The sequence below is a fragment of the Bacillus rossius genome, chromosome 14 (genome assembly GCF_032445375.1).
Source record: "Bacillus rossius redtenbacheri isolate Brsri chromosome 14, Brsri_v3, whole genome shotgun sequence".
Classification (NCBI taxonomy): domain Eukaryota; kingdom Metazoa; phylum Arthropoda; class Insecta; order Phasmatodea; family Bacillidae; genus Bacillus; species Bacillus rossius.
In genome coordinates, this window is record NC_086341.1 from 62,085 (window position 1) to 77,329 (window position 15,245).

A 15,245-nucleotide genomic window follows, 5' to 3' on the forward strand; every position below is an offset into this window, starting at 1 on the left:
AGAATGCATATTATGACGTTATATTTAGCTGTTATTGATTTTAAACATAAGAGTTATTATGTTACTCAGAGAAATGTATAAATTGTATAACTATTTTTAGAAAATGTTGAGTTAATAATAGCATTTGTAATGATGAAACATGCATTTTCAATGCATGTTATACGTTTTGGACATCAATAATACAATTTTTCCTTTTATTTCAAAACGCTGATTAACATTCATTTGATTTAGGCTTTTGTAAAGTTACTTTCGAAATGAGGTCCTTTATTTATGTTGTAGTACTAACAACAAAAATGGATGTGCTGTATCTGTACTTAGCAAGTCAACCTCCATCAAGGCAATTCGGGTTCAACTTCCGGAGGGGTCGGACATTGGATTTTCGAATGAGAGTAGTGGCTTGCATTGCCGGTGGTCGATGGTTTGTCTCAGGATACTCTCATGTCCCCATTCTTATGATGAAACATTGTTCTCCCCCACCCCCTGGTTTCATCTTCATTGGCGCTGAAGATATAGATGAAGTACCATCAAACATATTATTTACTAATGAATGTTTACTTGCCAATGTTTGACGTACTGCTTCTGAACTGCATTTGACTGATTTATTACAACAAATATCTGTACGCTATCAATATTTATTTAATTGGTTTTCAGGCTTTTATAATTGGCCAGGCTACTGGTAAGCTGCTTTTTATTGGTGTCCGCAACAAATACTGCTGTATATGTGAGCGAGCAGCAAAGCAGAATGTCCCAGGAATACCCCATGTGTGTTATAAGAATTGGGACAAATGCAGAGCTTCGACTTCAATGGAGCAGGATATTCTCGTAGAAGGTTTCAAGAATAGTGAAGCAATGCATGGTCTGAAATACAAATATTTTGTTGGTGATGGCGATTCGAGCGTTTATGCTAGACTCATGCAAAATCTTTCGTACGGACGCTCTATCCACAAAATAGAGTGTTCCACCACTGTGTTAAGAACTATACAAGTGCTCTCCACAAACTTTCATCCGACAAAAACTTTCCCTCTGAAGCAAGAAAAATCTTGAAATCGTCCATTCCTCGTTTGACAGCAGCAGCGAGAAGTGCCATTCGACACTGTGCCAATTCTGGTGACAAAGTTGAAGATCTGATAAAAGATTTAAGCAATAGCCCTTATGTCTTTGGTGAGCACTCTAACTGCCGTAAATACTTTTGCTCCCAAGAAAGCTGTAACTGCTACATTGAATCTCTTAAGGATTCCAAATTATTTAATCAGGTTCAAATTCTAGTAAACAGATCGGTTGCTAAAGCAACAAGACTCATAGCAGATAAGACAAGCAACCAAGCAGAATTTTATATGAGTCTCCTGGCGAAGTACAACGCCGGTAAAATAATTAATTTCACACAAAGGGGCTCCTTCAAGCATCGATGCACTGTTGCTGGAATGCGATTCCAGAAAGGCCACACTTGGGAGATCAGCCCTTTTAAGAAACTGACTGAATGGAGTCCAGGAATGGTACACAAGAAGTTAATCAAAAAAAGAGTTCGACAGCATGTGACTATTACACGTCGTAAATTGGAATATTCTGAAACCGACAAGCCAGTTAAACGGCATAAAGTCTTCACGCCTACTGACGAAGACTACAGGCCTGATTCAGAGGAACCTGAGGATTTAAATAATATGCAAAGAAAATGCGAAGAATTTCTTAAAATTTTGAGTGTGACAGCAGAAAGCAGTGACCATATTGTTCAACAGACGATTGGACAGTCAGATTGTGAACTGTGGCATGAAGTGAGAAGAATACGTCTTACAGCCAGCAATTTCGGGCCAGTTTGCCGGAGGAAAGAGACTACTTTTGCTCTTCCCTCGTCAAGCAACTTCTCTACAAGCCACCAGTAACAACAGCTGCAATAGAATACGGACGATCAAATGAGTGTGTTCCAATAAAACGTTTTGAAGAAGAAACAACTGTTACGTTTGTTGAAAAATGTGGTTTATTTGTTGACTTGGCATACGGGTTTCTAGGAGCAAGTCCTGATGGCTTATTGAGGGATGAAAATTCAATCATCGAAGTGAAATGTATTCCTTCAGCCATTGGAATCGGGCTCAAAGAAATGGCTAAACAGAAGAAAAGTTTCTTTTTTTTTAGAAGAAAATGAAGGAAAATTAATTCTGAGGAAAACACACAAATATTTTTATCAAATTCAAGGGACACTGAACATTTCAGAACGAGATGCTTGCTACTTGATAGTGATGAGTGATCTGAAAGAAAATCTGCATATTGTAAAGGTTTACAAAGATGTTGTATTTTAAGAGAGAGAAATGGTTCCGAAACTTCGTCGGTTTTATATTCACTGTTTGTTACCGGAGATTGTGGAACCAAATGTGAGCAGGGGTAAACGTATTCGTGAACCTGAATATATTCTAAAAGCGCAAGAGGAACAGAAGGAAAACTGTGCGTCAAGAAAAGAAAAGGCGAGATGAAGAGTGCACGCAAATAATTTAATTCAGTGCAAACAAACAGAACTTACATGACAGTAGGGTTAATGTTAGTTCGTAGACTCAATGAATTGCGAGACAGCAATACCATAATATTTTTTGTAAGGCGAATCAGTGGTTGATTTTAGAAGTAACTGATTTAGTTTATCATAGATTTTGCAGAAAATTAAGCAATTTGGGGCTCTGAGTTAATGAAAAGTTCGAGTATTTTTGTCGTGTATACAATATTATTATTTCTAGTCGGTTTTGTGCATTCACTCTAAAACTGTCTTACGTATGTAACACAATTTAAAAATGGCTTAGTGTTAACAGACTACTGACTTTATTCCTTAACTTAAGCTATTTAATGATAACTTTCATACGTACTTGATGGTAATTGAAGAATAATTTTGTAATGATATGCATATTCTTTGTGATCAAATTGTAACAATAATATCCACCCAAAATATTATACTGCAATTAAGTTAAGGTTTTACAATGGGCTAATTTTATTTACATTTTACAATTATTCTTTTTTTTAACACGCTTGTATTAACTTCACTACATTAACTAACTAGCTAACTATGTAATCAAACATTGCAAGTTTATTTTAACCTACTTCTAATTGTCTTATCGCTTTTAAACTTTGCAAGTTTATGTAACCCAGATAACAAAACAATTTCGTACCATCGAACTGATCTCACTTGTAACTAAGTAAATAACGAGCTATGTAAACAAATTTTACAAGTCAGTTTTAACCAACTTCTAATGGTCGTATGGATTTGAAACTTTGCAACTATCTATAATACAGATGTATGTATATATATTACAGAGTCAAGAGCCCCGTATGTCATGGACGGGACTTGTAAACCATGTACCAAGTACATAGCTCTCTACACAGCTCTACACAATTCATGCTGGCATTGGCTGTACATTACTCTTGGTTATAATCTTTAAATATTAACCAAAAAATTATTATAAATTAAAATTTATAAAAAAATTGTTGAATAATAGATTTAATACATTTTATTATAAACTCATTTACTCATGAAGTTTGGAGCATGGAGACCTGGGTTCTAACCTAAGGAGGGTACAAAATTAAATAATTATTTCTCCATTGTGGTTGCTGGCAGACTGTCCCACACCAATTTTACCTATGCATATATTATGCCAACCAATATGACGTCATGCGCGGCCATCTTGGATGCGGTTACGAATGTCTGATAATTAATACTACTGCACTTTAAAGGATAAAAATTAAACCAGTATAGCAGCAGCAAACTCTTTCAGACAAAAAAAAATGGTAGTTACAAGATGTTGGTTTATGTAGTCATACTAGTTGACGAAATATAGGCTACACATTGGTAAACATGGTGGGGATCAGTCTGACAGCTGTCATAATGGGGGAACGATTGAATATTGTGCTCTCACAAGGTTCAAAAACAGGTCTACAAGCTCCATGAAATCATTGTGTTTTTCAATCAAAATATACTTAATATTCTAATTAAATAAATTTTTAATCACTCCCAGTATTTTTGGATAGTAGGTAATTAAAATAATCAATATGGTGCAAGTGATGTAATGATTGAAAATGGCGAATATCGAGATGGTAGAATATTCAATAAAACAAAATTGCTGATGTCATCCCAAATGGTCAAGGTCAAGATTTTTCAAGACAGACGCCGTGACATCAAAATCCTAGATGCTGGACACCCCGCTCATGCTCCACGCACCAGCACCAGCCGCAGAAAATACTGTTATATAGGCTACTACGAGTTGTTGTTATCCGGTGTGCAGATAGGAACTAATATTCTTCTAGTTTTTATATTTCTGGTGCTGTTATTCAGCAATTGTTTTGTTATATTATACTTATTGAAATAATGATTTTTTTATCTTCGAGATTTAAATCTTTAAAAAAAACATGGAAACACCATTTTGTGTTCTCAAGCATATAATATTTTCAACCAGTAATATTTGAAGTAATGTGTAAAATTTAAGAGATATTACATTTCTGTTAAATTATGTTTTAACCAATTGGAGGCTCGTTAGAAAATTTATTAGGTTTCTATAAAATTTAAGAATTTTTTAGGTTGAAAAGCGCACTATATGTATGTGTGTGTGTGTGTGTGTGTGTGTGTGTGTGTGTGTGTGTGTGTGTGTATATATATCTATATATATATATATACTATATATAAATAAGTCGGGTTTTCCTTCCTGACGCTATAACTCCAGAACGCACAAACCGATTTCCACGGTTTTGCAGTAGTTGGAAAGGTCTCGGGCTCCGTGAGGTTTATAGCAAAGAAAATTCAGGAAAAATTCAGGACAAACCAACATTTTAAGTAGATTGCGCCGGTGCGTGATACATTGTTTGACAGCTACTCATTGTTCTCTGCTCAGTTAATTTCATGTGACAAACCGGTATTCTGTTCACTGTGAAATTGTGAAAAAAAAAAGGAAAAAAATAAGTTATTCGTTTCCTAACATTTCAATTGGAAACCATCAAATCAAGTATTGATGTTATTAACAAAGTATATTACAATTTAAATTGCAGAAAAAAATCATGTTTCATAGACACATAAATAGTGAGTGTGTGTCATTTCTCTATGTCCACGAGGTCTCGCCGCGTCAATTTTCTCCTTGGGGCGAACCCGTCCGCTTAATTAAATTAAATAAACAGCTTTTATCGTGGAATAATTTATTTCATGAAAATCTGCTCTCATAAAGACACTAATGAATCACCAACATGTTCGATAACAAGAAATTGTGATATGACAAAAGTGTTACAAGATTGCTCTCTAATCGTTTGGGATGAATGCACGATGGCGAATAAAAAAGCAGTTGAAGCTGTGGACAGAACACAGGTGCCCTCCCTGAGCAACACGGTCAGGTGACGCTTCCAGAAATACTTGGCAGAGTCTTATCTTCGGGAGACAAACTCATACGTTCGGTATTCGGGGATCTGTCAAACATACAACATCAGGAACATACGTGGTTATGTGAACGTGCCATACTCACTCCAAGAAATGACCAAGCTGCTGCAATCAATGAAAAAATTTTAAACGAATTGAATGGGGCTGAAGTGGTTTACACATAGTTTAACAGCGTCCTTAATCAGGACGACGTCAATAATTATCCAGCTGAGTTCTCTCACTGTAAGTGGTCTTCCTGTTCACGAAATTGTTCTCAAAGTCGGTGTTCTAATAATGCTTCTGAGGAACCTTACTTCCCCAAAATTGTGCAATGGAACCCGACTTAAAGTAAACTGCTCTACAACGAAATATAATCAAAGCTGAGATTCTTACTGGATGTGGCTCAGGTGAAACTGTTTTCATACCACGCATACCGATCATCCCGAATAACTTCCCGTTCGGGTTCAAGTGCCCACAGTTTCCAATAGCAGTTTGTTTCACAATGACAATAAATAATTCTCAGGATCAGAGCCTTAAGGCAGCTGGTGTCGACTTAAGGTCTGATTGTCACACGGCCAGATGTGTATGGCTTGCTCGCGGGTCAGTAATGCAGACAATCTTTACATTCCAGCTCAAGACGGGAAAACAGTAAATGTGGTTTACAAAGAAATTTTATGAAGTGTCTTCCCGACATTACATTTGAAAGTAGAAACATATTTACCCAAAATTTAGGTAGTAACATATTTTTATTGCAAAGACTGAAATAGAGGTGAGAAAAAATATCATTTGTAAACATAATAAAACTACTACAACTGTATCAACTGTTATGTTATAATGTTTAAATTTCTAAATGGTGCAAGATAATACAAAATTGCATGCGGAAAAAGTCGTGGGCAGCAGCTGCGTGTAGTTATAGGTATAGGGCTATACATGCTGATTTTTCATATACTGCATGAATGCGAACATGTAAGAATAATATATCTATCTATCTTACTATAATAAAACAGTAGTTCTTTTTCTGTCTGTCTGTTTGTACGCGGTGTTCTACAAAACTTCTATACGAATTTTAATGGGGTCTTGCGTATAACAGTCATTACTTAAGTATTTGCATTCAATGCAGTTTACCTTATTTCACGTCCAGCGAAGTGGGCGGGTTCGTCTAGTGTATATATATATATATATATATCGACCCAAGAATTTTGAGTGTGGGTTTTAACCGACACAAGTCATCTTCTCTGTATAAGGTGCTCGAATATTGTATATTGCCAATAATTTGGCCTGTATCATGAATTAGAATAAAACTTGAAAATACATATACAGAAAGTTTTCCATAAAACATAGTTTTGATGCTTACGTTGCTGTTTCACAGTCACTTTTTTTTCAAGTGGAAACAGTCCCCCACAGTGAAGGGCTTCTATATTCGGGGGGGAGGGGGGGGCGTGGTTTCCCCCCTCCCAGGTTTTACTTATATAAATATACACACACATATATTTATTCACATCACACACACAGAGAAAAATAACTGAAAACGTATATTTCAGATTTACCGAACCCCTGCAGTTGAATTTAGGAGTGCTGAACCGAGTAAGTGTATGCACTCGTAAAAGCAGCATTGTCGCAGCTAAAGTTAAATAATTGTGGCAGTCGCACATCGCTTTGTCATTTAAATTGGGCCATTCTTATGTTTATTATCTATTGACTTGCATCGGGTGCCTGGAGGACATGGTAGTAGTCTACCTTGACTCTCGCAAGTGCCATACGATTTGAGTATCATTACTTGCCTTTTGAAATTTGAGTATAGTAACTGTAACAATAACATTGGATTTAAAATCTTTTCAATTGTTTTATGTTGAAGTGAAAAATTATTATGCAAAGAGACACTTTCTTTCAGACATTTGAGAACTGTTAAACATATATTAACATTTCCGACGAATAAATAGTCTCCATAACAGTTGCTAAATTGCATTACTAACTTTATACATAATAAAGATTGCTCAGTGCGCATGGTGGCTGGGTGATGGATGGCAGTGGCTATGGATACGCGTGGAAAGAGCCGGCGCGGCGCGGCTGCCGACGAAGAGCGGGGAGGTTTGGGAAGGCAGATGCCAATACGTGTGGCAACACTGCTACGGCTGTGTGACGCTGGAGGTGGGGGAAGGTCTGAACTACGCGGTTATCTGGAAGGCTTATCGCGAAGCAACCTGACACAACCTCCTCCTCCGACAGCCGGCTCTCAACTGAGCGCTTCCTGCTAGCCACACTGTCTATATACAGTCTAGTGGAGTAGTAGGGAACATCACTTCGACACCAACTACCATGTTACACCAACAGAATACAGATTTGCGAGAGTGGCGATTTTTTATGCTTGAACCGCGCCCTTAACGTACTATTATAAAAATTATTGGCCATTTAAACTTTTATCACAGTGCAGTAATTGGCCTAAAAATAATCATACTCATGATTGAAAAAAAATTAAGTTTTTTTAAAAAAAACAACCAGGTTTTTTTTATTACATTAGTTATTTGATTCTCATAATTCAAACTAAATATATTGTAATTCACCTGCCAGCAACTAAAGCATACTCATATTTCATTTTAAGACCATCCAATTGTTTCTTAAGTAAATTTTATGAAATACATATATATATACCCAATTATGATTCTTAGGCATATGAGTTTGTAAAATATATTGTTAAAATACTACTGTATTGGTCCAAAAATAGGCCGACCTTTTTTGCCAGTTTTGTCAACCTTGAAATCTAGTCGGCCTATAATGGGGCACTACCCAAAATAGTATAATTAAACACATACATTTCGAGGAGAATCACTTATGGCATAAAAATGTTATCAGATATACAATTCATTGACCTAAAATTACACCGTACTTACATGTAATTAGTAATTTTTCCAACTTAGAAATTTAGTAAACACACTTAACCCCAATAACGTATCATATTTTAAGATAAGTACACAGATGTAGTCACTTGTAACACATAGCTTTTAAAAGCTTGGTCTGGTGTTTTTTTAACTGTATTTAACAGGCTGCGGTAATTTTATTTGCTTGTAAAATGTGGTATTTACAGTAAACAATTAGTAAAAACAGCAATTATTTTGCCGTAAGGTTATTTACCGTATTCTCCGTTCACTCTTATGCTGGAATTACAATGCCCCGACGGCCCCGACACGACAGGCCCGACAAGTTCAATAGCCAATGAAATACAAGCTCGTCGTGTCGGGCTGCCCGGCAGAAAAGAAAACGGCAACGGAAAGGAAACAGTATAGAACTAAATCTCAAAAATATTTACCTACATGGTAAATCTTTTTGCTGAAAAGTGAAATTTCGTTTTACATGTGGGTGAATTGAAAAATTTGTAGCTTGCCTTAGTATGTTTGTATAAACATAAACAGATATCATCGTGTTTATGGTTAAAGACGTTATTTTAGAATCGTGAAGATTGGATTTAAGAATGGACGAGTTCAGCGAAGAACTTCTAATTAATAAAGTCCAAACTTTTAACATTTTGTTTCTTTTTAATTCTTCGCACAGCTAACATCAGTAGTATTTTCTGTCCCTCACTGACATATCTTTATCTTGTTTCCTTGTAACTTAATAAACTACTCTTTGTTTTACGAATCAACTTAACCTTACTTCGTATCGCAGAGGACTAAATGTTTTTTTGCACTTCAACTGTCAATAATAAATAAAATAGCCTACTTTGTTTTAGCGCATTCTATAATAATGCATTTTAATTGAAGTATTTAGCTTGGCATGATTTGGCGAAGGCCAAATTGAAAATCATCGGGTTATTTTTGTTATGGTATTGTAACCCTACGCTTTAAAATCTGTCGTGCTGAGATGCTGCACGACAGTTTGTCGGGCCTGTTGTGTCGGACGCGTGCATTTTTCTTCTTCAGTCAAATCAACACCAAGTGACGATTTTTTTTTTTCTTTTGGATCTAGCATATAAGCTAAAACAAGAGCCGGTGTAAGTGCCATATGATACGATTTTTTGAATTTTTGTATGAAATTTTTATCCTTTGTGGCTTGCACATTATGTTGTCCTAATGGACTACTAAAAGTGTACAAAGTTTGAATAAAATCTGTGATCCGAATGTCGTAGCTTCCCCTTGTATGTTCTTTTCATCTTAGAAACAAACAATGTAACTGTGGCTTAAAAAAAAACCTTAGTTTTCTTCCTAGTTTTCTGTAAGTAAACAATCGAGGGCTATAACAGGTTTAGCTATAATCCCGGTTTGGTTATCTCTTTTTACATGCTTTATATTAGCTTCACCTGTATGTTTGTTTGTCTGTCCGTCTGTAACTCTTTCGACTAAGAGTGAGTGGCTCATCACTGTAAAATGTCCCACCAATTTCATTACGTTCGTTAGCCGAGCGGTCTAAGGCGCGCGACTTCTGTGACGTCAGCTTTCGGATTCAGCGATCGTGGGTTCCACTCCCGGCCACGCCGGAAAAAAAAAGTTTTTTTTTTTTTCCGGTAAATTCTAAGATTATATCCATACATCTAACTGTAAATGATTCGGAGAGACTTTACCATTTCTTTGTGACGTTGCAACTCCAAATAGTTATCTCAGATGGTAATAGGTAGTGTCGGTAACTCATTTCCCTATGATAATTATACATACATATAGTTTAAAAAACTAAAAAAAACATGCTTTTAAAGAATATCAAACTAAAAAGTTAAAAATAAATATAGTTTAAAAAACTAAAAAAACATGCTTTTAAAGAATATCAAACTAAAAAGTTAAAAATAAATATAGTTTAAAAACTTAAAGAAACATGCTTTTAAAGATTATCAAACTAAAAAGTAAAAAATAATTTTAAAATTTAATTTATGACAATAGTATATAAGCAATACTAGTATAAATGAGAAAAAAGCATGGGGCGCTTAATATACAAAAAATATGGCACAAAGCGCCTCAAGCTTTTTTCTCATTTATACTAGTATTGCTTATATACTATTGTCATAAATTAAATTTTAAAATTATTTTTTACTTTTTAGTTTGATAATCTTTAAAAGCATGTTGTTTCTTTAGTTTTTTAAACTATATTTTTAATCATTTGTTACTTCTAATTGGCTCATGATAGTAAAGAGGTGGGTTGAAAAAAACATGAACAAATAAATCCATTCCATTAAATCAATCCAACGCTATTGTTGTTTCAAGCAAATCTTTATGCTTTAATTAATTCATAAAATATGTGTCATATCCAATTACTATCAGCTTGTTGGATGGGTTTTAAGCAGATATTTCTGTGCATGAAATTTGATCCAGGAAGTGTGCTTATGCTGGAGTGTTGTTTCAGCGTGATGGTTGCCCCAAGATCGTCAACCTCGGCAGCTCCAAGACGGACTTGTTCTACGAACGGAAAAAGTATGGCTTCAAGAGAAGATAGTCATCGCGTACTGTTTTGTGGAGTCGTGACAAGCATGACTTGGATCTAATGGGTCGATGTCTCGCAGTGTCTGTGCAATCGACCAGAACTGACCCTAAAATTGATGGTATGGTGTTTGAATGTAGAGAGAGTCACAGTTGTGATCTACAGAGAAGGTGCAGTGTTGGGACTCCCAGATCCATATAATATTTATGTGAACAGTCTTACTTTTGTTGACTCTCATATGCTCAAGTAGTAATTTGATGACTGAGCATTAGGTTTTTTTTATGACTTACTACATAATTTTTTTTGCAAGTATTGTAAATACACAAACATGTAATATATTGTGAGATGAGCATTACCATATGTGCACCTGTTCAAATAAGATTTCTGTTTCTTTACTGCAGTAAAGTTGTTTGATGTGACGTGCCTACTTCCTACTCCTTGGCCGGTAGACCTGGTGGGTACGGCAGCCGTGACTGTACTGTGAGGATTCCAGCCAAAGATTTTCTGTAGAAATTGTAACCACAAATTTTTCTGGAGATTTTGTTTTTTTCCAATACCATCATAGATTCACATAGTTTAAGATGTGTTTATATACTGAGATAATCGTACAATCTTTCTGTATTGTAGTCTGTACCCATGTATGTACAGTAGAACCCCTGTCATACACTTTTCAACGGAGGGCACAAAAATGGTGTATGATGCGGGAAAGTGTATGAAAAGGGAATGGCAAAAATAATTTTTTTTTTCAATCTAGCATACAAGCACAATGTCAGATTAAACTTAAATACATAATGTGTAAATAATTGCATTATATGAAAGATATGAATTCATAATTATATATACATATAATAAAACCACCAGAAATGTAAAATACAGTCCATAATCAAGTAAAGCTGACATGAGAAACAGTGGCCTTACAAAATGTTATGAAGTCCTTTCTTGGAGGGCAGGAAAAGTCACCAAGCCTAAATTAGAAATTAAAAAAATTAGGCTATTGTAAAAAGAAAATCAGAAATTTATGCATGTTTGTTTCTTTTTACAAACAACTTTATGCAACAGAACAATTTTCAATAATATTTTTAACTTGAGAAACGTAAAATACAAAACACTCCGATCGTAAGAAACGGGTATATTCAGTTCAAAGATTAATGAATGCACAAAATATGAAATCCGTGCCTTGGTAAAGCGCGTGCACCATTTTCATAATCATTGCTAGTTTGCGCCACTAGTCTCGCTTGGTGCTGGCCATAGATGCTACTAGCGAAGTGCACAGTCTTCCTGATACTATCAATATCATGGTGGGATAAAGTTATTTTCTTACGTTTGCAAATGTAAACAATGAACGTTTTTCAAAATAAAAGCATTAAAACGTAGTTTATCAGGAGGAATATAACAAAAAAATTTGTGAATTTTGGGCTTTTACGCTTCGTAAAAACGTATGAAACGGGAAATTAATGATTTTATAAGTGTATGTTCCGGGAAAGTAAACCATTGTAAACATAGTACTTTCGGCGGGACCAAAATTAATCGGCGTATGACACGGGAAAATGTATGAAACGGGAACGTATCATCGAGGTTCTACTGTATAATGTTTAGAATTCATCTTCTGTTAAGAACTTTTTATATCAGTTTTAAGATTATTTTTATTACCACTATATGGTTTTCCCATAAAAGATTTCCCAGTGATAAATTTTAATACTATCAACTGTAAGCATTGTAGGGTTTTGGTTCAAATCAATTAAAGAGCACCTCAAACAGTTTAAGGCTGTTCAAGGGTAAAAAAAGTCTGAAATTTAATATTTACATTGTCCTGTCTGGAAACCATTGATTAAATAGTACATCAGAAATAACACAAAGTAATTAAAAAATATATTTATTTTTTTTAATATTTAATCGTTTTGATATTATGTTTACAAAACTGCAATACCGTCTAGTTTTTAAGGGTGAATTTTTTTTATAATTGAAAAAATTATATTTCTAATAGGCCAAGAAAGTTTTGTGTAGTTTCGAGAAGTCGTTCTCAAGAAAAAAATAATAATACTTGTTTGCAAATTTTGTATTGAAAATTAGCAACATTAGTAGTACTCTAAAAACAAAATCAGTTTTATCTCTATCGAATATTACATTTTTAACACATAGCAGCATTATTCCTGATTACGATACCAAGTTTATAGCAATGCGAGCTTTCTATTCATTCCGGTGCTGTCCCAAAGCAGCACGTGCCCATCCTCTTCTGCGACGCGAGAGCTGCCATGGCGAGCGCCTCTGCGCCGTTGTTACCTACCAGTGAGGCCACCTCTTGCAACTGCGTGGGGTATTTGAGATGTGTTGGGGACTCGCTTGCTGTATTTAATTTTCGCGGGCTTTTTGAGGTGCAGTGTTGTGATTGCAGTTGTAGCAAACAGCGGTATAGAAAATTAGGCTTTTCGTTGTCCTCGAGGTGTTTAACGATGTCAAAGGCTCGGCGACGGAAGCAATCACGGCCTTACAAACGGAGTAAAAAATCTAAAATCCAACGAGCTCTCTGGAAGAAAAAGAAATTAGCCGAAAATCAATTAACAAGAAACAATGAAGTTACGAGGTAAGTATTTTTTTCTTTCAATCGGCTTAAAAATTAGTGAATTATATATACATAATGTGTATTTAACGTGAATATTTTCTTCAACGTACTGGTTATGGTTGAGCATTTATCAGTAAAGGTTTTACTACGATAACAAAGGTTAAATACATACTATTTATTCCTTGAATCGGAAGTTACAATGTTGATAAAGATATCTGGATTCAAACTCTTTCGTTGCCTCATTTCAACAGTGATATTATTTATTATTGTATTAATATTTGTAACTATTTTATATTTCACCATTTTTAATTGCCTATCTCAGTTACAAATAGTTTATATAGTTACAGTCTAGACTTTTTATATTGTTACAGGCTAGGATGAAATTTAATATGAATTGCGATGCAGGAATAATTCTGCCGATGACAAACCATGGACTAAACCGAATTCTCATTTATAGGATTTCTGGATAGATATGAATATCGGTATGCAACGTGATAGAGCTCTTGAATTGTCTCAAATTTTCATGTAGTAAAAATACATAATTACCATTTTAATAAAGTGTAGCTCTTTGTAAAGCAAATTTAGGACAATCGAAGTGAATATTTCAAGAGTACGTCAGAAATTGTTTTGTTTTTTTCATATATTATTTTTTGTAATAATAATGTATCTTAAAATATTGCATACAAATTAATTGTATTGATGCAGAACAGTATTTCTGAGCGAAATTGTATGAATTTGTGTTTAAATAATCGTGTGGCAGTGATGTTTCTGTTTCATCACAATTTCTTGACTGCGAACAACTTGTTTCTTGCGTTAGATATAACAAATATTATTTTTTAAATTATGTTGCGAGAAGGATATTTTAATTAGAAAATTACAATGTGTGTTCTTTTTGTTCGTGAAATATTTGTGTTCAGCTAATAAGAAAGGCTCCCAAAATATGTTATCTGATTCGTATGGCTCATTTAAGTGGTAAGAATTACTATAAATATTGGTGAGCAAATTTTGAAAATGTTAATTGTTGAATTATTTTCCAGGGATAAGAACGTTCTTAAGGAAACAAACCAGTCACGTTCATCAACAGAATATAACAGTATAGCTGGAGAGGATGAAGGGTATGTATTAGTATTGAGCCTGCTCGCAAGAAAGATAGCTTAATATTTTGTTTTATCTAGATAGTCATATGAAATCAATTAGAGAAGTTTATTTCCATAATGAAGCATACTTTTGTGGAGAGATTTTTTTTTATCTTTTAAATATATATATTATTATCAAAAATACAAGAAGCAATTAACATTAAATTTCCAATAAACCTGGTACATCGCTAGTGATAAAAATAAATATGAATTAGTTTAAATCACACTGTCTAAAGGTACGTGTTGATCGACATCACTCGCGTGTCCCCCTGTTGGTACGGAGAGAGCGGACGTCACTGGCCTGTCCCAAGGCTAGGCATCCTCCGGAGGGAGCGCTTGCGGCCTCTCGTGACCTTCCAGCTCCGCTGACGGCAGGGCCATGTTGCCAGACGGCCGTAAGCAGTGTTGCCACCTTAATGCTCATTCCTCCTGTCCATTGCCGTCACAGATCTCTCGTTGATGTCGGGGGAAGTGGTGCCGTAACAATCGTACCCTAATTTATGGGGCATCAAAGCAGATACATTAATGCTGTCGAAAATCTAAAATCATGCGGCAGTTGTGGAAGAAGAAAAAAAGCCAAGGCCGAAACCGGAACATGTTCGACAAATCCGACGCAAAACATACGCTCGTTTTGAGGTGTATATTTATTCATACATTATTCAGGGTTTCAGTATGCTAATGAATTTTCAAAAAACAGTTTGCTCAGCCAATAGCCTAATTTTCTTTTGCAACAGTGATACAGGTTTATAGTATTTGTTAGTTTATAACTTATATAAAAAAATAA

General features: G+C 35.0%; 1 protein-coding gene across 1 annotated transcript in view; it reads left to right on the forward strand.

Annotated features, from left to right (window-relative positions):
* Positions 1–11,165, forward strand: part of LOC134538945 (PHD finger-like domain-containing protein 5A) — a 28,247-nt gene extending 17,082 nt beyond the window's left edge. The window contains exon 3 of the mRNA XM_063380562.1: positions 10,691–11,165. Coding sequence (XP_063236632.1) covers positions 10,691–10,780 — 90 coding nt within the window. The 3' untranslated portion in view covers positions 10,781–11,165. The remainder of the gene's footprint in view (positions 1–10,690) is intronic.
* The last annotated feature ends 4,080 nt before the right edge of the window (positions 11,166–15,245 follow it).